The sequence below is a fragment of the Lactuca virosa genome, chromosome 1, assembly GCF_052849685.1.
Source record: "Lactuca virosa cultivar CGN04683 chromosome 1, Lactuca_virosa_CGN04683_v6, whole genome shotgun sequence".
Lineage (NCBI taxonomy): Eukaryota > Viridiplantae > Streptophyta > Magnoliopsida > Asterales > Asteraceae > Lactuca > Lactuca virosa.
Genome location: NC_136426.1, coordinates 69089137 through 69112850, shown reverse-complemented (window position 1 = coordinate 69112850; position 23714 = coordinate 69089137). Strand labels below are relative to the sequence as shown.

Here is a 23714-nt window from a genome sequence, read left to right as displayed (position 1 = left end):
TCATTCATCACACAATGCAGTTTGCATGATTCCAAGTTTCTGTCCAATTGAAACTTGGGTGATGAGAAACTCTCCCTATTTGGTAAATTCTCGACATTTCCACAAATAACACAATTAAGAATCAAATCCATTATTGCTAATAGAAGAAACATTCAAACATCAGTTTTTCATACATGCCATTGCAAGGATAAATAAATAAGACAAAAAAAAACAAATTTTATTTTATTGCGGAAAAACTTTGTCCTTACAATGCAATTCAACTGAAAAACTATGCTATTACATATTTCTTAGAAATCTACCCTAACTCTAAAGTAGTAGCTCAAAAATCCGATCTTTGAATCCATGTGATCGAAATCCATTTCTTCGTGATCAGATTCAGCACGCTTCTTCCTTAAGTTTCCTTTCTTTTCTTCGATCCTGCAAAACATCAAAATGTAATCTTATCACATCATGTATTAAGAATCAAAAAATAGGAACTTATAGAGTTAGTTAATGGATTTTACCTGAAGTAGAGCCATACGTCTTGACTCTCCCATCTCTTAGATCTCTCAGGTAATCAGGGCAGCTTCGTCTCCAATGCCCCTTCTCTTGGCAGTAGAAGCAGATGGACTCTTTTGGAATGGCACAAGGAACTATCTCAGAATTTACCTTTTCTGGATTTCCAATGTCACCATTTTCAATGTCCATTGAAGTTTGGGAGTTTGATTTGCCAGACAAATTTGCTTGATCAGCACGCCAAATCATTTATGATTCAGCAGCTATAAGCAAATAGGTCAAATCAATGAGGGTCACGTCATGGTCCATCATATAGTACTCTCTAACGAACTCACTATATGATTCAGGAAGTGACTGAAGAACCCAGTCAACAGCCAACATTTCTGAGATATCGACACCCATCATCCTTAACCTATCAATGTGTGACTTCATCTCTAAGATGTGTGCACACACAGGTTTTCCATCTTCGTGTTTACTTGCCAAAAGGCCTTGAGTGAGCTTGAAATTTTCAAGCCTTTGAACTTGTGGGTTAGGGAGATTAATTGGAGGGGGTGGAGGAAGTGAAGCATGACTCTCATTTCCTTGATCGTATCGTGGAACGTCATCTTCATTTGGAAAGCTTGTTCCAAGGGACTTGGGAAGACCATTGTAAGATTTAGACATCTACAAAACGGGAGAAAATTCAAGTTAGTTGATAAGAGTCCTTGATGTAACACCCAAATGAAACATCAAGGCTAGGATCCAACAAAATACTCTACAACCTAGAAGAGGGATGCCGTAATCTAGTTGCAGAATATTTGAAGGTAGGTAAATGACGATTTACCAATTTCCACCATGAAAAACGAAGAAGAAAATTTAAGTTTTAAATGAATTGAAACTCCTAGATCTTTTGAGATTCATTGAACTTTTCAATGGCATGTTTAATCTCGATTATGCCCTTCTATTTGTGACTGTGATACCGAGGATCACAAACAAGGTGTGAATAACCATACGAATCACGTGGTGCACCCAATTGCTACTATCACCTAATCAATGTGCCGGTTAGCCACACACGCTCCATTGATCTATGATAAACATCGAGCCACCCTTCGCCACCAATGCCAAACCCAAATTAGTGTGTCGGTTAACCACACACGCTCCACTAACGTTTCGACAAGGGTACGAAGTGTAATTCCATGGATTAGCATACAATTTCACATTTTGCCTAAAGTAACTATGATTTGGGAATTTGTAAAACATTTAGTTACTTTGTACTTCATTATACTTATAATGGAAGGTTTCGTCCTATCCTACCCGTTCGGCTAACGACCCTCCACTAGTCAAGAGTGCGGTGGGTAAGAGTGGATACCCATTCAATCGCCATTTTACAGGCAATTTCCTTAAACACCCCTTATAGACCAGCTTCGTGAATGAGGCCTACTAACGGTAAGACTGACTGTTTACTCATACATATATATAATATTAGACTTTTAATGTTATATATAATATAGGGTGTATTTTACACTTTTAAAATACTAGGTGGTTTAATCCAATAAATTATACTTTTAATTTAATTAAATGTAAACCAAAACTTTATGGATTTATTAACTCTCTTTTAATTATACACTTTAATTAATTAACAAAACCATAAGGGTGTAATTTGAATTTTTTCAAAATACGAGGGTTTTAGAATTTACTATTTCAAAAATAACTTTTAATTAAATTTTAAATTCCAAAACTTGAGGGCAAGTTTTGAACTTTTCAAAACATTATGGTTTAGAATTTAAATCTTTCAAAATTAACTTTTAATCCAAAAATTTAAATTCCAAAACTTGAGGACAAGTTTTGAAACTTTTCAAAACATCAGGGTTTAACTATTTAAATTTCAAAAACAAAACTATTAAGTTCAAATTTAAACTATAAAACCTAAAGGGTGTAAATTAAAACTTTTCAAACTTACTAGGTCAAATATTTATCTTATAATAATCCTATATTATCCATATTTAACCAAATCCATCAATTTTGATAAGGATAATCATTCCAAACATAAAAAATCGATTTTAGGCAATAAAAACGAGTTTTGGTAATTATCCATATCAAAATCTGACCAAAAAAATTCGAAAAACCCGGCAACTGAACAGCCAACTCGTCGAGTCCTCTTTGGAACTCGTCGAGTTCAAGCTACTCGTCGAGTTCTAAGAGCAACTCGGCGAGTTCATCAGGCAGACAGCAAGAAATTTCGATTTTCAGGTCTTTGGCAGTTCAATTATGCATCTATTCAATAGAAAAACGACCTAGTCTCTGATACCACTGATGGGTTTTGAGCATAACATCAATCCTATGGTGTTCATGCAACCCTAATTGCTTGGATCTAGTTTTTCTACTTTGAACATGCAATAAACTTCCAAGACTTATAAACCCTAGATCTAGCACACAACTAATCAAATTAACATATAAACTAGGGTTTAGATCTTACCTTGATTGTTATGTAGCAATAACAATCAATTCCTTGGCTTCAGAAAGCTTAGTGCCTCAAGTGTTGCACCTCTAATGGAGTCACAAACACCACTAAACAACTTGGATGAAGAGGGAGGAGAGAGGAGGCACCAAAAACGGCTGGAAACCCTAAAGGAACACATAGCCATGTTTTTGGGTCTCAAGGGTTCTTTAAATAGGTAGACAATTAGGGTTATCTAACAAGGAAACCCTAATTTGATTGCTTAAGCCCTAAGCAGCCCATGAACCCCTTCTGGAACATGCCTTGGACGATTTCTAATGGGCTTCCCCATAGAATTCGTCCAACCTATTATTCCAAGGTGATCCATAGCCCAATTGCAATTATCCTATAATTACAATTCCAGTCCCCCAAGTTTAATTAATCTCTTTTAGCCATAGAATTAATTCTTTATTAATTCTTGACTAATATTAATTAACCAATATGATTTCTCCTTTAATATATTATTCTCATAATATATTAATAAATCATAATTAAACCTTTCTCTCTTTAATTCATCCTACATATTGCTATGGTGAAGGCAACCCAAAAGGACCATGCTCATAATCGGGTCAAGTACATACCAAAATAGTTATGGACTTAGACACTAATCCAACAGATCCAACAAACAATGGGATGTGTGCCTTCCGCCTCATTTTCTGTTCCTTGTTTGGTTGTGGGCTTAGGGCAGATACACACAATCGATTGTTTGTTTACTCTGGGTTTTATATAACTTGTATCTATTTAGTACTCATAAAAAGGATTGTATAGTCATTTTTACTTATCTTTCATCAAAGCAGGAAATATAGGATTTTTTGGAGGAACAGACAAACTTTTCTAAAAGAACTTTCAACTTACTTACATCACTAAAATCTTATGAATTCACCAGCTTAAATGCTGATCTACGCTTTCAAAATAACTTGTATTATCAGGTAACTAGTAGACAGGTACGCGCACTGGGATTCAGAAGATGGAGCATAATAGTTTCATGTCTTGTTTTGTTATTTACTTTGTAGTCTATGTTGTGTGAACCACATACTTTGTAAACACTTTCTTTATAATGAAATGGTTGTTTATTACTTTGATTACTATGATGCATGTCTTGTGATACTAAACATGACGTCCTCCACCCCCGAACGTTTCCGCCGTTTCGGTTTTGGGGTGTGACAATAACTTACTCATATGGATCCCGTTTTTGACAACCTTTTTCCTATAGTTTATATTTCGAGGAGTACTACGAAACTCCTTTTTGCACTTTTAGTCAAAACTTAACCAATCTCTAAGTACCGTTTCGACGTAATTAATTTTAACTACGCGGTTGATTTCTATTTTTATAAAATCCATAACTCTCTCCTTCAGAGGCGGATTTTTACGAATCTTATACCCTTAAGATCTCGTTAACGAGTACTATCCAAGTATGTTAACCGAATTGGAAAACGTCACAACTATTTGATCGCTGATTTTTAGAGCCTAATGGACGATTTTTAGCAAATAAATGTAAAAGCATGTTTGATTCTTATTATCTTAAAAATAGAATATTACAATGCTTTCTATTACATTTGTTTTCCAATGATTTCCTAATGGCGACTAGTGACGAAATTTCTCAGGGTTGTCACATTAGATAATCCTTCGAGTAAAAGACTCAGCCCTACAACGGTTAGACTCAAACGAGAGCTGCGCAATAGAGCCAAATCCATCACTATGAGATTATTTAACCTTTGCAACATGTGACTTAACGTATTCACTTAATAGTTAACTCACATCAATGAGGGTCCCACAAAGCGGAAAGTAAGCAACATTTGTGAAGTAACACTCCTAGCTATAACCAATCAAATGACATCTCAGAGCGCTCGCTACTACCATGCTAGGAACTTCTACTAAAAGTGCAGGTTGCCTTATGCATGCAAATTATACACAATACAAGATCAAATAGACTGTCGAATGAAAGACTCTACCCTAGGACCACAACCAGACAAGGACCAAGAAATAAGGCTAAATCAATCATTCTAGGGCTATATGATCCTAACTGTATAGAATTTTTAAAGCATAAACTTAGCGATAACTTCTATCAATACAAATTCCAAATCTAGAATAGCATCCAATTCTTTCTAGGCTCAGACAAACCTATCATGCATTTCCTGAAAAAATCCTTAGCCTTATGCTAGCATGTAAACGTTCATATCATATAACATATCAACACGCATAGGTATTTTAGAAATCACTTACTTGAGCTCGGCTGATTGCACGAATCACACCCCATTTTTCTTTATAAAAATCTTTCTATTTAGAAAATCGTTTTCTTTCAAAAGATTACCAATTCCTCAGTTTGAGTTCAGTCACACCCGAGAGTGTGTCCGGATCCCTCAAACCAAGGCTCTGATACCAACTTGTAACGTCCCGAATTAATAAACGACTTAAAACAGGGTGTTACAGATCACATAAACCAAGTTCTTATATTTATTTTGAAACATAAGCAATTTATAAGTGTACCTTATGCTTGTTGTTTCTGATTTTCTTTCGAAGCAAATTTTCTTTACATTTGACGAAATAAAAATCCTAGATTGAGGGACTGAACATCTGCTTCATCTTTAATTTCAGACGAAATTAGTCTTTCATAGGTGAAACATGGCTAGTTGTAAAGAACGTGGAGTGTAAGCATCGATACAAAAAACCTAGGGAGGAGTTGAAGAAGCAGGATCGTAGAGAATAAAACCGATCGTGGGGATGAAGAGGCTAGTCGGTATGATTTATACTAATGGTTATATTCAAACAATACACATAATATATACTAATCACGAAGCCACAATCTACATATCATCAATCGTCACAATCTGGTTCCCGATAGTGTAATTTACAGAACCTAATTAGCATAGTAGAAGAAATAATACTACAATCGCACACTTTTTAGCCATCTACAACATTTCATCTTATGAAATCACGAAATCATAATCAAAGTTTCCATAAACATTTGATAATTCACAAACTACAAGCCGAAATTCAATGAAACACAACTGAAATTAGAACGACATACAAAAAACTCACCGAAAATTGTGGGAAGAGAGCTCCATCTTTCTCAAATTGTCATAATAATAGAAGGAATCATTCTCTCTTTTCAATTGTTCACTAGTTTCCCTTGGTATTTATAGAAGAGGGCAAGGGGGAGATCGTGGTGGGACTGGGGAGCGATGGTTTTTGAGACAAACGATCGATTGTAGTGGGGAAGTTGAAGGAGTCGTGAGAGCTTACGGTTGAAAAGTGATCGACTGAGGAAGTAACCTCCGATTAACAATAGCAAAGAATCGATTGTGCAAGAGAGACATAGAGAAGAATGTGGAGATGTGAATTGAAGAAGAGCACCGTCAAAAACCTGTACATAAAGAATTAGAGCGGACAAGATTGAAAGTTGAGATCATCCAATGACCGAAAATGAAAGAGTGATTATCGACGTACCGCTGTCGGTAATAACAATAATTTTATTTCTAAAACGTCCGGTGTTAATAAAATCACAAAACTATAAAGATTTTTATATTTTTTTTTCAGAAAATAAAATTAAAATTTACTAAATCATAAAAATTGCGCCGAAACTAATATAGTTTTTTTTTTTTTTTTTTTTTTTAATAGTTGACCCCTATCCTTACCAAAAGTAACGCTCAGGTTTAGTGCCGCCGTTTTTTTTTCCCGGTGGATAACGGTGTGCAATGGCGGCGATTATGCCAAATTTCGGCCTCCGGCAGCTTCCCCTGCTTAACAAGTTCCGTTCAACTCTTCCTACGTCGCCTCCACCGTCTCTATACCTTTATCGTTCTTCCTCTTCCATGAGTTTACCTGTTGCTGTTTCTTCTAATGTATCCTCTTCTTCAAATGAAGATTCGGAGGAACCCAAATTGAATACAGGCACATTATCCATCACCATTGAAGAACCAGATAACAGAAATAAGAACAAAAAAGCTAAGCCTTTTTTCCCCAAGCGAGGCGAGACCTTGGAACTTGTGTGCGAGTCTTTAGCTTTTAAAGGAAAAGGTCTGTGTAAGGTGGAAGAAACTGGTTATGTAGTCATGTGCGATCGCGCTCTTCCTGGTGAACGCTTTGTCGGTCGAGTTACACGCAAAAAGAACAATTACGCCGAGGTTCGTTAGCTTTCTCTTACTCTACATCCTTCAAACTAGCTATCATTTGGCTACTTCTGCATTTAGTTAGGGCTGGTGTAGTTCTTCCTTGCGTTATTGCATTAGCAGAAAATCAACCTTGCTAGGACGTTGTAGGTGAAACTGAATCGTATTTCTGCAATGACAACATACCCACCCTTTAGAAACGATAGTTAGCGAGTTTTTCAGGTACCAGGTGTTTGACAAAATGCTACATAGAACTTTGACCTTACAAGCCTATAGATGATTGGCTAGGCTTTTGTATAAACGTTTATGGCCATGGAAATGATGTTGTATGGCCTTGTTAGAATTGCAGGTGACTAAAGTGAAGACTCTAAGTCCTCATACAGATATGGTGGAAGCACCATGTGAATATGCTTTGCATTGTGGAGGTTGCAGGACACAAAACCTTCTATATGAGGCCCAGGTCAGAGCTAAGGAAGAACAAGTTCGAGATTTAGTGGTACATGTTGGAAAATTCTCTTATAAAGACCCAGATTTTAATAACATGATGAAGCCCATTGTTCCTTGTGATATGCAGTTCCACTACAGAAACAAGGTCAGTAAATCCCACATTTTTATGTATCTGTTTTGTGTCTCTTTCTTCTTGCTTAAATCCAAATCTCTACCTATCAGATGGAATTTTCCTTTGGTCCCAAAAGATGGCTTCCCAAAGAGCAATTGCTTGAGAGAAGTGAAGATGCTAATGTCTATGCTTTAGGATTACATGCTCCTGGTTTCTTTGATAAAGTGTTAAATGTCGACAAGTGCTTTTTACAAAGTGAACCTGCAAATAAGGTAATGTACTTAGGATTCTGAAACCACTATCAATAATTAATAATGGATAAAATTAGAAAAAAAATCATCTTTGGTAATTATGAAATATGAAGATGATAGCATGCTTCCTTTTAAGTTGCATTTCTGATGTATAGGTTCTTGCAGCTGTTCAAGATTGTTGGAGGAATCATGAACTTGGACTCTCACCATATGATTGCCACTCTCATGATGGATTTATGAAGCACCTCATGATAAGAAGTGGAAGGTACCACTCCCTTCATATTCTTATAAAATTATTACTTAATTAATACATCAATTACAACTCCATAACTTTTCACAGAGATGTTGACACTAAACTCCCTCAACTTATGGTTAATTTTGTGACATCTTCCTACAAACCAGAGCTTCTAAAGCCTCTTGTTGACAAACTATCAGTTTTCCCAGAAGTGGTATTATGCAAATTTATCACATACTTTTTATTACTTTTTGTAAAGAAACTTATAATTGTATATATTTGTTAAAGGTAAGCATCATGAACAATGTAAACACAGCAGTTGGGAACACATCTGTGGGAGAGCAAGAGTACACTCTATATGGGAAAGCTACTATCACTGAAATGTTAAGAGGATTATCATTTGAAATTTCAGCAAACTCTTTCTTCCAAACAAATGCACATCAGGCTGAAATTCTTTACAAGTTGGTAGAAGATTGTGCTGATTTAAAAGGAGATGGTTCAGAAATAGTTCTAGATCTCTTTTGTGGGACCGGGACAATCGGGCTCACACTAGCCAAAAAGTATACTCACTTATCCTGCTATCTCATTATTAAATATGTTTTTTTTTAAATAAAAATTTGGATTTGTTATTTCAGGGTAAAACATGTGTATGGTTATGAAGTAGTTGCTGAAGCTGTATCCGATGCTCGTCGGAATGCTAAGTTAAATGGTCTACACAATGCCACATTTATCCAAGGGGATCTTAATAAAGTTAGTGAAAGTTTTGGGAATGATTTCCCAAAACCAGATATTGTCATATCAGGTTTGTTTTCTACTACTACATTGTACTTTTGATATTTTTCTTATTAAGGCATTATACTTTGAGAAATTTATCCAATTACAGCACTGAAAATGTTTCCTATTTTGATGACATTGCTGTAATTGGCTAAATTTTTCATACTACAATGATGCAGTAGAAAAAAAAAATGAAAAAGTATGTTGCTATTTCTTGCATTTAACCATTGTGGAAAAATGAAAAAGTTTTTTGATGACCCATGTTTGATGTTTATATGCAGATCCCAATAGGCCAGGGATGCATAATAACTTGATTAAGTTGTTGTTAAAGCTCAAGGCACCAAAGATTGTGTATGTATCATGTAACCCTGCCACATGTGCACGTGATCTTGACTATCTTTGTCATGGTTCGGTGAGTACCCCCCACTTTTACAATAATAATAAACTTACTTGGCACGGTTATGAATTATTTGAGGGGTATAACCGTCTTTTCATTTATTTAACAGGTGGAGCAAAAATTGAACGGATGTTATACATTAAAAAGCATACAACCTGTCGACATGTTTCCTCACACTCCTCATATAGAATGTGTCTGTTTGCTTGAGCTTCGTTGATTCATTCTGACCTCTTTCTCAATTATAAATCTACTTCTGATATATGGTTTTCATCCACAAGTTCTGTTATGTTTTTAATTATACATTGTAATTTATAAACAAAAAAACACATGCACCAGCTCGTAGTTGAATGGCTGGGAAAACTTAGAGCCTATTGAAACCTGAAAATCTGAGTACTTGATGGTATTTGGCAGAGCCTGTTTGTGATTTTGATTATTAATTAGGTTCCTAATACTCAAATGATACCATGAATTTTGTTCCTTATACACAAATAAAATCATCGATTACCTTTTTCATAAACAAGTGGTGAATAGAGGGTTTTAGTAACGTTTTAAAACCCGGTTTTTCAGTTGACCCACGACCGGGTCATGGATCAACCCAATTCTATACGTACTTACATACATTAAAAAAATGTTTTGTTTTTTTTTTTTCCGATCTAGGATTGGCCTAAACGACTAGATGTCTAGGTGCTTGTGGTGTTTTGAGTGAAACATTTCTACACATCAAATAAACATCACCTCTTAAATGAATGATATACAAAAAGAGAAAGTAGAATAATGCTAAAACCATCTGATTATTAAAAGGTGGAAATAAAGTAATACGCATAAAAATGACATATAGTAGGCCTTAGGTCTAACGGGTATTTGTGTAAGTATAATGAATCTTTGTCATTTGTTTGCTTATATGAAACTGTATAAAAAAAATTATGGAAAAAGAAGAATATAATTGTCGAGCAGCATTACAATATAAAACTTCTAACCAGATGTAACAAACAAATTTAATATCAAATAAGCATGAAATGCATATCAATTTTACAATGGAAGATCAACCATCGACATCAAAGAAAAAAAAAATTCTAGATCGTAATCCTAAATTTGAATCAATAGAACTTTTTTAAACCATATTAAAATTTAATAAAAAAAAATAATCAGTAAAATTAAGGAGATCCACACAAACATTAAAGAAATAATAATAATAACAACCGGACCAACAATTCAATCAGGTTTTAAGGTGAACATGGCCGATTCAATCGTGATCCAACCGGCTTGACGGACTGGATCAACTTGAGTTTTAAAACATGGGTTTTAGAAGGGGTTAGTTGTTATTAAATAATAATCTTTAGATTTATTTTATGTAGGTATCTCAATCTTTTTTGTAATTGAATTTTATTATTGGTAGGTTCCTAATACTTAAATGATACCATGAATTTTGTTACTTGTATACTAATAAAACCTTTGTGATTTTTTTTTCTTTACATATGCATGTATAATCAACGATTATGACAATAATCAAAAACTTTTTAAAATAAAACGATCTATTTATGAATAAGACATGGTTTATATTCTAATTAGAATTGTTGATTGTTTTAATCCAACGTTTCAAAATCATTCTTAGAAACAATTCCAAACATTAAAAATTAATAATTAGCTTATTATGTTTTGCCGAATATATATATATATATATATATATATATATATATATATATATATATATATATATATATATATATATATTTTTTAAAATTACGTTTGACACCGTATAAACATATTCGCAGAAAACCTAAATTATTTTAAATAAACAATCAATAAAAAAAACCTATACAAAACTCATTATTCAACCAATAAATGTTTTTAATATTTTCATATGAAACACTTAATGGTTACAATAACTTATTAACCGCTTCAAATGACAATAAATCGATTATTATTTCAAATAAACAATTTCAAACACCCCCAAACTATAATACTACTCCGTTTATCTTATATGTTGATTTAAAATTTTACTAATATTTATAGTTTAGAGGCACCGCCCAACGGCCAACACATCTCCCACGAGAAACTCATTTCGAATTGGAACATATATCCTCCTAACAAGTAAACAGCTGTCTCTGCATTCGTTTTATTGTCCGGATAATAAAGAAAAGGTCAATCTTGCATTCATGGACGACAGTACCACACACTGAATCATTGGTTTCCAAATCCTTTGAGTATAGCATCTGTACGTATGGGGCTCTCTGCTACTTCCAGAACTCTCCGTGTGGATGAAAACTTGTTGCGATGGTGACTGAATACTAATTATTCTGAAACAGGATAAGGCGGGTTTTCAACTTTCAATCCGGTCCCCTACAATGACGAGAGCTAGCAAACTCACAGGTATCGTAGATACATGGAACTGATAACTGTGAGCTGTTTCCTTATGGAAACTCTGTTGTAAATCCCTTTGTTCATTATTTTTGTCGTTCTCTTTCCTTGTTAGTGATATTGTAGACAAGGTGTTCGACGAAATGACTCTAGATATCTACATAGACGTTGGGGCCTTTTTAGTATGGCCCATGACGCGAGTGTGCTTGTTCAAGTCATAAAACACTTTCGAATTAAACCAATATGTTTAAGCCACGTGTAATGTTCCAAATCAATTTGGTTATGTAAATTAAACCAATATATTTAAGCCACGTGTCTGGAACACATTCACTTTACGTGTGTCGCCGGATGATAATAAGCTAGTTAATAACCGTTGTTGTAACTTGTAAGATTCAAAAATTGTACCTTGGTGACGACCAGCTTCATTATTTTGTTCAATCCACACTTTTGTCCTTTGTGTATCAATTGTTGTTTTAATATATGTTTTGGATGTAATTATTTGGTTATTACAATTAAAATGATAAACAAATCAAATAAATCCCGCTAGATAAAGTTCAAACTCTCGATTGATCATTCATCCAGATAAAAGCTTCAACTCTATCTAAAAACTATGTATGATGAAGAAAAGTTGAAATGAAAGCTTGGATGTATTGAAAGTTTTACCAACCTTTCATAAAACCGAGTTGGGTAGTTGACGTAATTATTGATTGTTTCGTGTATAAATATACAAAAAGAATAGACATGTTTAAAAATTCTACTTTTTACAAATATAAAGTGCACATGAAAATATATGTCAGTCAAATTTGAAAATACATTCCGTAAACAAATATTGCTACAAATACATTTATTCTACATTTAAATTGCTTGATAGTTTTAAGGATGCATATTCGAAAATGTGAATGAAAGTGGAGTACAAACAAAGTTTTATTTGTCCTTTATAAAAATTAATAAATGGAAAGAAAACAAAAAAGAGAGTTGACGATGAAGACTCAAGAACAATCTTAGAAAATTTCAAATGGAAACCCATTCATTCATTGAGCTGTAGTCATGGGTTGCATGTGGGTTGGATATTTCAGAACCCCCAAAAATAACAAATTAATAATAAAAAAATACCAAAATTTTGACTGTTTGTTTTAAATTACGAATTCTTTCACGTCATTACTATATGTTTAGCAAGTTACAGGAAACTAGAAACTGATACTTGATAGCTGGAAGAAAGATGCTAATTTAGTTTGAAATATGGACCAAATTTGCAGGAATTCTCATAATTGGAGGAAATGTGCAATAAAAGCTAAACATTAGGGGACCAACCATGAAAATTTATCTTATTAATTACTATTTTCAATAATAAAGAAAAGAAAATATATAAATTTATTAAACCTAAAGAGCCAAAAGCTATTGGTTTGGGACCTTATCTCTTTGAAACCCTATCTTTCAACTTGATCAGTTTTTGTTTCCAACTATACTTTTGTTGTACTTCCCCCTCTCTCTCTGTGCGTGCGCCAATGCGTATGCTTACAAAAACACACACACAATATATATATATATATATATATATATATATATATATATATATATATATATATATATATATATCTTATACTATATTATAAAGCATATTAGTTTTAAGAGTTATAAGTTACAAAGTTTTTTGTACAAATCAATTATGCATAAATATCATTAATACTTGCCAAAAATTTTAAGACTCTAACCAAAGAAGGTTATTAAGAAATTTAATTTGGAACAAAATGATAGTTTTAAAAAAATATAAGGTATAAACACAATTATTCGCCAAAAGAGTTATTTATCACCGCTGCTTTGCGCGGGCACATATATATATATATATATATATATATATATATATATATATATATATATATATATATATATATGGGCATGGGGAATATGTGGCTGTTATGTACCTAAGATTAGGTATAGAACCATAAAAAACTACATAATTTTAACAAAATTCAATCAAATATATCTACTATATTTCTTGTATCCTCTATTAGAGCTTATATTAGGCTTTGTATATATTTTTTTATGGAGTTTTATAAGTTTACTTTTGCATCGCAAACCGTTTATAAGAATATTTTATCAACTACATGTAGTTCGGTATATTGAAAATTTATTAGAGAAAACTATAGTGAAAGATTGAAAATGTTCATTAAAAACCCGATAAACCTCTTCCCATAATCCATCACATAAAACAATGCAAGTATACATAAGGTAGGTGTCGGAGGAAGTTACGAAGCTTCAACTAGATGTCTAATAAAAAAGCACATTCGAAATACATAGATATTAGGGATGAATTACAAAATATAAAATAATATGAGTTCAAAAACAATAGGAAAAAGCTAACTGTGAAAGAAAATTGTGTATTTTAATCAAAATGAAGTCAATTTAGATGGTTCTATACCTAATATTACATACATGACAGCCATATATTCACTTTTCCATATATATATATATATATATATATATATATATATATATATATATATATATATATATATATATATAAGTTAACACAAAGAAGGTACCTCATTTTGTCAAAGGCAATCAAAAATCAAATTTCATCTCTTCTTGCTTGGTCTTTCTGTTTGTTAGTTCAGTTGCTGAAATTAGATTAAGTTTAAGGAATCATGGATGATTTGCCATTTTCGTGGTACAACCCACATGACCATGATAATCATGAAGAACAAAGCTTCAATTTTGATTCAGAAAGTTTGTTCTTAAATCAAATCCATGATCAGTTAGCACCTACGGATTGGGGTGATGAAGCCATGGCAGCTGATTTGGCGTCCAGTAATAGCTTGAAAGAGATCAAGAATGAGATTTCCATCTCAACAACTGCCAATCCTACTACCACGGCGATAGCTACAGCCACGTCTATAGAATGCTTACTTTCCGGCACGAATGGCAGTACAGACGCATCAGATGAGATTTTCTCAGATGGCAAGAGTTTATGGCGTGACAACATTGTCACTGGAAATAATAACGTGAGTGGCGTGTCGTCCGGTGATTCCGTCACGGACGATGGTGCTATTTCTCAATGCACATCCGGAAAACTGCCGATCTGTGGCGTGGATGTACCAAAACCTAAAAGATCCAGATCGAATGTGGGTCGACCCACATCGTCGAATATCAACTTCCAGCAACCGGGAAATTCATCGGAAACTGATATGGAGGCGATTGCGCAGATGAAGGAGATGATATACAGAGAAGCAGCGTTCAGGCCGGTGAGTTTCACGGCGGAGACGGTGGTGGATAAACCAAAAAGAAAGAATGTGAGGATATCAAGTGACCCACAGACGGTGGCGGCAAGGCAGCGACGGGAAAGGGTGAGTGAAAGAATTAGGGCATTGCAAAAACTGGTTCCTGGTGGAAACAAAATGGACACAGCGTCCATGCTTGATGAAGCAGCAAATTATCTCAAGTTCTTGAGGTCACAAGTGAAAGCATTGGAACAGGTAGGGCAGAATAGTACAACAATCACTGCAAATAGTATAAGTCCAATCATTACTCACCCTTCAATGGGTATACCTTCCCCTTATCAAAACGCATTTTCCATGCAACTCCGTTTTCCATTTCCTCATGAAAACTTGTACCTTAGTCCACCTCCAGAATGAGAAAAAATACAGGTAGTGCAGAATAGTACAACCATCAATGCAAGTGGTACAAGTCCAATCATTCATCATGCTTTAATGGTTGTACCTTTTACTAGAAAACCATTTTCCATCTTATCGTGTAAACTTGTATCCTAATTCATCATGATCAGCATAAGCGAATGCTGGTAGTGCAGAATGGTACAACCATCAATGCAACTTGTACAAGTCCTATGAGCAGAAACAATAAGGCTCATGCTTTAATGGTTGTACCCTCTACTTTTTCCCACTTTATATGCATAAAAACTTGTACCTAACCAACCAAAGAAATATAAAGAAACCCTAGCTAGTTAGTTAACACTTAAGACTTAAGAGTTAACACCAAGAGCCAACCTAATGATCATCAAATCAGCATATATGGATGATAAAAACCAAAACATATTTTTATTGTTATTTGCAATTTTTGCTAATAATTGTATACATCATTTGTATTTTAAGATTGTACTTTATGAACATAATTATTGTACTCGTTATTTACTGAATTAACCCTTGTTGTTAGGGATATTCACCAATGTGGTCATTTGCCTAATGACTATCACAAAATAAACATTTTTTTACATAAGCTAAATGATCAAGTTTCTTATGAATTGGTGGGAATATTGGGATTGGATCCCAAACTTATTCTAACTTTGCAATCAACATGGTTTGGGTTGTAACAGATATGTTGATGTGTTTAACCATTATGTTTTGTTAATATAAATTATATGACACGTATTTGACATATATTGAAAAGGTTTATATAATAATAGAATAATAATATATTTTTTAATTTGTCTCACTTATAAGTTCTAAATCATTGCATTTATAAATAACTTGAATATATATATATATATATATATATATATATATATATATATATATATATATATATATATATATATATATATATATATATATATATATATATATATATATAGATGAATAGATGATCACACTGCCAAAAGTAATTATAAGTAAACTAGTTGTGAAACCCTTGTGATACATGGGTTAATTTAAAAAATAAATTATATAAATGTCTAAATATTTGAAAACTAGCTTTGAAAATTTAAGAAAAATAAGAAAATAATGAATTATTATAATGAAAATGTTTTTATCTTTTAAATTTAAGCAAATAATTTAAATAAATAAACAAAAGAAACTAATGAGTTTTAATTTTGAGAATTAAAAGGTAAGTTTATTAATAAAATTGATATCTATTTATTATTACATTTATTACATTAAAATATTATGTGAAATTTAATAAAATAGAAAATTCATAAAATGACATGTGGAAAAAAATTAATTCAAAATAATCACAAAATGACATTTGACAAATTAAATGAGTGTGACAAGTGACAAAAAACATTCATTTATTAGAGTAGAGTTGGAATACAATTTGCAAAAAAATAAATAAATAAATAAATAAATAAATAAATAAAAAAAAAGCCCAGACTTATTTTAGAAAGATAAGAAAACATCGTATTTTCTTAAAAGCATTGAATTTTACATATTTTCTTTGAGCATTTTAACAAGTATATATTTTCTGTAATGAAATGGCTAAGTATATGATAATTAAATTGATAACTAGAAAAATAATCCAATCGGTTCATCATAAAATAAGTTTTTATTCTAAACTTCAAGGTCCGAAAACACACACCTGTGTAATCAACTTTTTACAACCTGCCAAATAAATTATTAATTCAATAAATTAAAATGTCAATTATTTAAAATAATACTCTCTCCGTCCGATATTAATAGTTCATGTTTCCTTTTTGGTTTGTTTCAAAATAATTGTCTACTTCTAAAAATAAATATGTATTTTACCATAATATCCCTCATTGTTAGTTAAATTACCATAAAATTAAATGCAACTACCATAGAATTAAATGCAACAGAAGGGTAAGACTGTCATTTTATTTAATAAAGTTAATGGTAATTAATGTTTTCTTAAACTGTGTGTTTTTTGTCTGTAGACTATTATTTTGGGACGGAGAGAGTAATAATAATTAATAACAAAAGTGAAATCAATTCAACCTGTCCTTACTCATTTTAATTAAGTTAAACGATATATCAGCTTACATGCTTTACCACTTTATTGTTTAACGGGGCAGTGCAAAATTAAGGTTCATGTATAGCTAACTCGGTCTAAAATCCGTGTATTACACGGATTGATTCAAAAAATAAAATATTAAAATGTAAATAATAAGTATTTTTTAAAACAAAATTTTAAAATAAGAAATGAAGAAACATATTAATTGCAATTTAGTATATATTATTTATTATATTTGATACTTTACATATATAACAATAAGTATTATGTGATTTTTTAACCCTAAAAATTAGAAAAAACCATAAATTGAAATGTGTATATTATTTATTTAAAAATTATCATAAAATGACAAATATCAAAACTTATTAGAGATTGACATGTACAAAATTATCTTTATTTATTATAATAGATTATTTTAGTCCCTCTCCTTCCAGTTCCACACTGCTCACCAATATATATATATATATATATATATATATATATATATATATATATATATATATATTTATATAATACTCCCTTTCTTTTTTAAATTTAAATTTTATTTTACAAAATAATCGTTTTTATATATTAATACTATTTATTAAAAGTACAAATTAATAGAATATAAAATAAGTAATATCGTTAGCAAAGTTCCCTTAAAAAATGAATAGTGAAAAGAATTTATAAGATCTTTAATTAGTTTAGTGAGATTAATTTTTTTTTAAACGACAAATATATTAAATTATTCCTAAATTATTCCATCTATGTCCATTAGGGGACTTGAACCCTCGACTTTAAGGAGGGAGGGCAACACCGGATACCGCTGGGCTACAAGCCCTTTGGTCAGTGATATTTATTAGTTGGTGTTGATATAGACCTCTAAAAGGTCGATGCTCTAAGTATAACTAATGACTACATATATATATATATATACATGCTTTAATAATACAATGTTTTTAGCTAATGATTGCTTTCATACAATATATCATATATAAAGTTAGTAAGCATAAACAATAACCATTATTGATATCCAATTCACATTATGAAATTTGACATTTGGCTCGGCAGTTGGCATTGTCATAATTGATAATTTTATTTGTTTGGAAATCCGTTGGAGTTTGCTTACTATTTTTAGAAAGATCTGTTGTGGACATGACCCGGATCTCTAGTTTTTCTATTATTCATTTTATTTCCCAATAAGGAAAAAATAATTCCCACTTCGCTTTTATTTCTCCAAGTTGACAAATATATATATATATATATATATATATATATATATATATATATATATATATATATATATATATATGGAAAAGTTCAATAGACAACCATTATTAATCAATGAACCAATCCAAAGCGATCAACGGCAAAAGGAATGGTTGTAAACTTTTATAATGGACGCACATTTACCGGATTATAACAAAACCCACTTCTTTTTTTTCATTTTAAATTTTTTTTAAGCCAAGTTTTTTATCGAAAAAAAAACCGAATATACCGTTGTTCACGATTTTTCGTCCTCTTTCCATAGAGATCCATGATGATATATAAAAAACGAATTTTTTTTTTCGAAAAAAACCCACTTAATTTTCTTAGTTTTTTCAATATTTAAGTTTATTTTTATAAAAAAAACTAATTATACCAAAAATATTAATTTTTCATACTCTATTAATAAACATCAACACCAATTAAAAAAAAAAATCTCGAACAGTGTAGATTCACACTGTGAATCTAAACTGTAAATATGTCAATTTTTAACATTCACAATATGAACAATCTCGAACAGTTCAGGTTCACATTGTGAATCTGAATTACTATTATGCACACTGTGAATCTGAGAAGGTTCACAAAAAAAAAACCTCGATCAGTGTAAATTCACACTGTGAATCTAAACTGTAAATATTTCAAATTTTAACATTCACAATGTGAAAAAGCTCCGATCAGTTCACATTCACACTGTGAATCTGACTTATTATTATGCACACTGTGAATCTGAGGAGGTTCCCAATGTGAATCTGAACAGGTTCACAATGTGAATATCGGTTTTTTTTTAACATGAATATGAATCTATGTTTAAAAAGTACAAAAAATATGAATTTTGATATATTTATTAATTTTTTTTCTATAAAAAATAGACCTTAACTTTTTTCATCAAAGAAAATGAAGTGGGTTTTTTTCGAAAAAAAAAAAGTTCGTTTTTTATATATCATCATGGATCTCTATGGAAAGAGGACGAAAAATCGTGAACAACGGTATATTCGGTTTTTTTTTTTTTTTTTTTTGATAAAAAACATGACCTAAAAAAAATTTTAAACGAAAAAAAGTAGTTGGTTTTTTTGTAAATGCACTACAAGAATAAACATCTATAGGGACGAGATCTATAGGGACGACATTTGTCGTCGCTATAAGCTATCTATAGGGACGACATTTGTCGTCGCTATAGGCTATCTATAGGGACGACATGCCGTCGCTATAGAGTTAACGATTTTTTTTTTTTACTTTTGAAGCTACAGCGGCGACTTGTCGTCTCAACATGTTAAGCGGGAAATGAAGTGGGTTTGGCGCATTCTTGAAAAACCTGTGGCGACGACTTATCGCTCCAACAAATAACAAAAATTAAAAATAACATATTTTTTTAATAATTTCACCGAAATAAAACTGGGACATCCAACTATGGGGACGACTTGTCGTCCCCATAGCTTTCTATGCCCGAAATTACGAGAGCAGGTCCCTTCGTTTAATTCACGCACGCTCAATCATCAGTCTCACTCTCTCTCGATCGATTGATCGACAATTCTCCCTTGGCGACTTCCTCACCTCCCACTCCCGACAAATCTTCTTCCTCTCTCTCGATCCTCATGCTAGTTGTTGAAGACCACTGGTGATTACCTTCAACGTTGACGATTCTAACTACCAGCTTCATTTTCACCTCCGGTTACGAATTCTAACGAATACATGTCCCACTCCGGCAACCTAGGTTAGTAATTCTCTGTTTGAAACTGGAATTGGGGTTTATGTTAGCAATTACGTGTTTGAAACTAGAATTGTGATTTTCTATGGTTTCACAGCTTCTCATTTTGAAGATGCAATATTGATAAACTATAACCACATCAACGATTTTTCTGTTGATTTTCCTTCTAGTTATTCGTTATTCAATATGATTTCTCTGTGGATTTTGCTTCTGCAATTGAAAGGTATTTTTTTTCACCGAGATATGCTTTCAGCACCGATCACTGTCATGACAACCTGTAATGGGAATTAGGAACTTAGAACATGCCTCATAATTGGATATGATTCTCTTTCTCTATATACACTGTGCTTCTTGAGCTGTTGAAAGTGATGAAAAAGATGATTAGTAATTGATAGACTTTAGCATATAAACATATAGTCAAGTAATATATTCACAGTTAGGATTATGAAAATTTGTCTATTAAGGAAGAATTTTCACTGTATTTCATTCGTTATAATGGTCAATAATTAGGGATTTTTTCTATATAGGGAAGTATTAATGATATGGACTTGCATCAGTAGTAATCTAGTATGACTTATAGATGATTGTAGGTTATTGAACTAATATGAAGAAACTGGTGAAAGCAATTGATTTTTGTAGAACTGTTACTGATCTACTAACTGATTGTGTTGTAAATCGAATGATATTCTTAACCTCCATAAGAATGGTATTCTTAACTTCCATAAGATGGTGTTTCAAGAACAACACTTGTAAGAAGAATAACAATTTTTCAGCTCCAAAATGTCTCTTAAACATGTGTAAGAAGAAAAACAATTTTTCAGAAGTTTGATAGATATGATTTGTTAATTTGTTATTGTGTTTTGATTGGTAACTGAGCAGGTTATATGAAGAAAATCAGTTAACAGGAACAGCTCCATTGACACTAGGACTTGCTTATAATCTTGAGGTCTTGTTAGTATCATTAGTTATTATGATTTTTTATAAAGCCAAATGAAACATTTCATATTTGTTTTCATCTAAAAGTTTGGTTGTTTTCATCTAATGTCAGGAACTCAGGATGATGCAAGATACAGGGCTTCAAGGAGAAGTACCTGTTGACTTATTTCACATTCCACAAATAGAGTCTGTATGAGGACATCTTCGTAATTTTACCTATTTTATTTTCTTGTTAAAAATTAAAATACTGAAAATGGTTTTTCACAGGGTACTAAGAAACAACCAGCTTAATGGAACCCTTGATTTTGGAGCTTCTTATGGCAACCGTTTACATTTCATTGATATGACAAATAACTTAATTTCTGGTTACATAGAAAGAAGTCGATACTCTGTTGATCTCATGTATGTTCTCTTGAACCATGAGTTTTTGAAAATGAGAATGAGGAGGGTATTTATGTCTTTTGTTCTTTTGCAGACTCATCAGCAACCCAATTTGTAGGGAATCAGATGCAACAACATCATATTGTGATCCTCCCATAGACTTATTTAGCATTCCACAAATCAAGACTGTGTGAGGACATCTCCGTAATCATATTGGTGAAATTTCCTTAACATGTAATTTCTCTGCTGCACATTGGTAGTTGTTTTAGCTACCAATGCTTGAGAAAAGTATACAATTATGACCAGCAGACAACCTGCCATACTGGCGATATGTACAAAAAAATACAGTTGGTTGTAACTACCATGGTCTAACATAACAGTTGGTTGTAACTGATTCAGATAACAAACCTAGAACCAATGGTAATGGGATTACAAGAAACATTGCCCAAATCCATTGGTTTACTCCCTTTTGATGGTGGCGTTACAGGTGACTGAATCTTTAACAAAAATGTTTTATTTTTTATGTGGTAAGTATCTAAACTTTTTTATATATTTTTAGGCTGTATGAGGCTTGTGAAAGAACTTCTTAAGTGGCAGTAAAAAACAGAACTTAAAGCAGAGATCCTACATGGGATTAAGGAGGTTGGAAGTGCATTATATTGGATGGCCTGCTTGATATAGTTTTGGTAAGTTCCCTGCTCTTATTATCTATATTACAGTAAGCTGCATTTTTGTCCCTGAATATAGATGATTTTTGCAATTTTGGTTCAAAAAGTTTTCTTATGCAATTTTGGTCCTTATTTGAGGTTTTTGGTCCCCGACTATTGCTGGTTTTTGCAATATTGGTTCATTTAACTTGGAACATGGACCAAAAGTGGCTACAACAACCTCGAATAAGGTCAAAATTGAAAAATCAGCTATACCCATTGACCAAAAATGTAATTTGCAGTTATTTGTTATATTAAATAAATAACTGCTTCTTATTCTTGTAATTTCTGTAACAACGTAAAATTTTATACAAATTTTTCATTTTTGAAATCACATAAATATCATCAGCACATATAACAAAATCTCAATATATCAATTATCAAAACACTTGTTCATAATTATTTAAATAAAATCCAGGATCCTCGAACACAACTCCATCTCGTGTGTACAATCAAGCCAGCGCCTTCCCGTGATCCTGAGAAGTACCTGAAACACATAACACATAACACGGTAAGCACGAAGCTTAGTGAGTTTCCCAATATACCACATACAGCACATAAGTCACTCGAGGCTATAACTCGGTATGACCCTCTGGTCAATGTGTCTTAGCGGGACCCTCCAGTCCGGTCTAGCTCGTTAGACCCTCTGGTCCGGTCTAAATCGTTGGACCCTCTGGTCCGGTCTAAATCGTTGGACCCTCCGGTCCGGTCTATATAACACATAACATACATATATCACAATGCACATAAACTCAAACATACACATAACACATAAGACCCTCCGGTCTGCACATAGATACCACTCTAGGTAATGTATAGTGAGAAGACTCACCTCGGATGGCGAACAGATCCTATAAATGTTGTTGCAACACTCCGGCTTCTATCACTAAGCCAAACCAACAAATAACCCCATTAGGATCTAAGACCAACCTTCACATTATTAGGTCTAAATATGGTCCACCAATCCGGTCCATAAATAGTCCAAGCCCAATGGGCCTACCAAGGCCCAATACCAATTGGGTCCACAAAAGTCCTCTAATGGCCCAATTTTCCAAATTGGGCCCAAACCCTCAAATGGAAAATTGGGCCCAAACCCTCAAATGGTCCTTACCCTAAAGCCCATCTAAATATTCTAGTCCACATGATTGCTCTTGGATAACCCATCAATAGCCCAATCACCAAATCCCAAAAGGAAGTCCCATCAAAAGGCCCAATAAATCTAGGGTTGTCACATAAAATGACGATTAGGGTTAAGTGTTTCTCACTTAACCCATTAAGGACTTAACCCATTAAGTCCATTACTCCACTAAGTCATCACACAATGGAATCGGGATGGGTCACAACTTCAGTCCACTGGTCCAAACGCGGGTCCCAATAGGCCTAAACCAA

At 32.7% G+C, this 23714-nt stretch overlaps 2 protein-coding genes and 1 long non-coding RNA gene across 3 annotated transcripts; all 3 read left to right on the top strand.

Annotated features, from left to right (window-relative positions):
* Positions 1-6602: 6602 nt before the first annotated feature.
* Positions 6603-9699, top strand: LOC145144539 (RNA methyltransferase family protein). Its single transcript, XM_079074875.1, has 9 exons — positions 6603-7095; positions 7430-7672; positions 7750-7911; positions 8046-8155; positions 8231-8339; positions 8414-8685; positions 8761-8927; positions 9181-9311; positions 9406-9699. The coding sequence occupies exons 1-9, from the start codon at positions 6667-6669 to the stop codon at positions 9511-9513; spliced, it is 1731 nt and encodes a 576-aa protein (XP_078931001.1). The 5' UTR covers positions 6603-6666; the 3' UTR covers positions 9514-9699.
* A 1579-nt stretch (positions 9700-11278) lies between these two features.
* Positions 11279-12092, top strand: LOC145144571 (uncharacterized). The gene is made up of 2 exons (XR_013725588.1): positions 11279-11666; positions 11770-12092. It is a non-coding gene; the product is annotated as an uncharacterized LOC145144571 (long non-coding RNA).
* Positions 12093-14220: 2128 nt separating this feature from the next.
* On the top strand, positions 14221-15795 carry LOC145144555 (uncharacterized). Its single transcript, XM_079074877.1, has one exon. The coding sequence runs from the start codon at positions 14300-14302 to the stop codon at positions 15284-15286; it is 987 nt and encodes a 328-aa protein (XP_078931003.1). The 5' UTR covers positions 14221-14299; the 3' UTR covers positions 15287-15795.
* The last annotated feature ends 7919 nt before the right edge of the window (positions 15796-23714 follow it).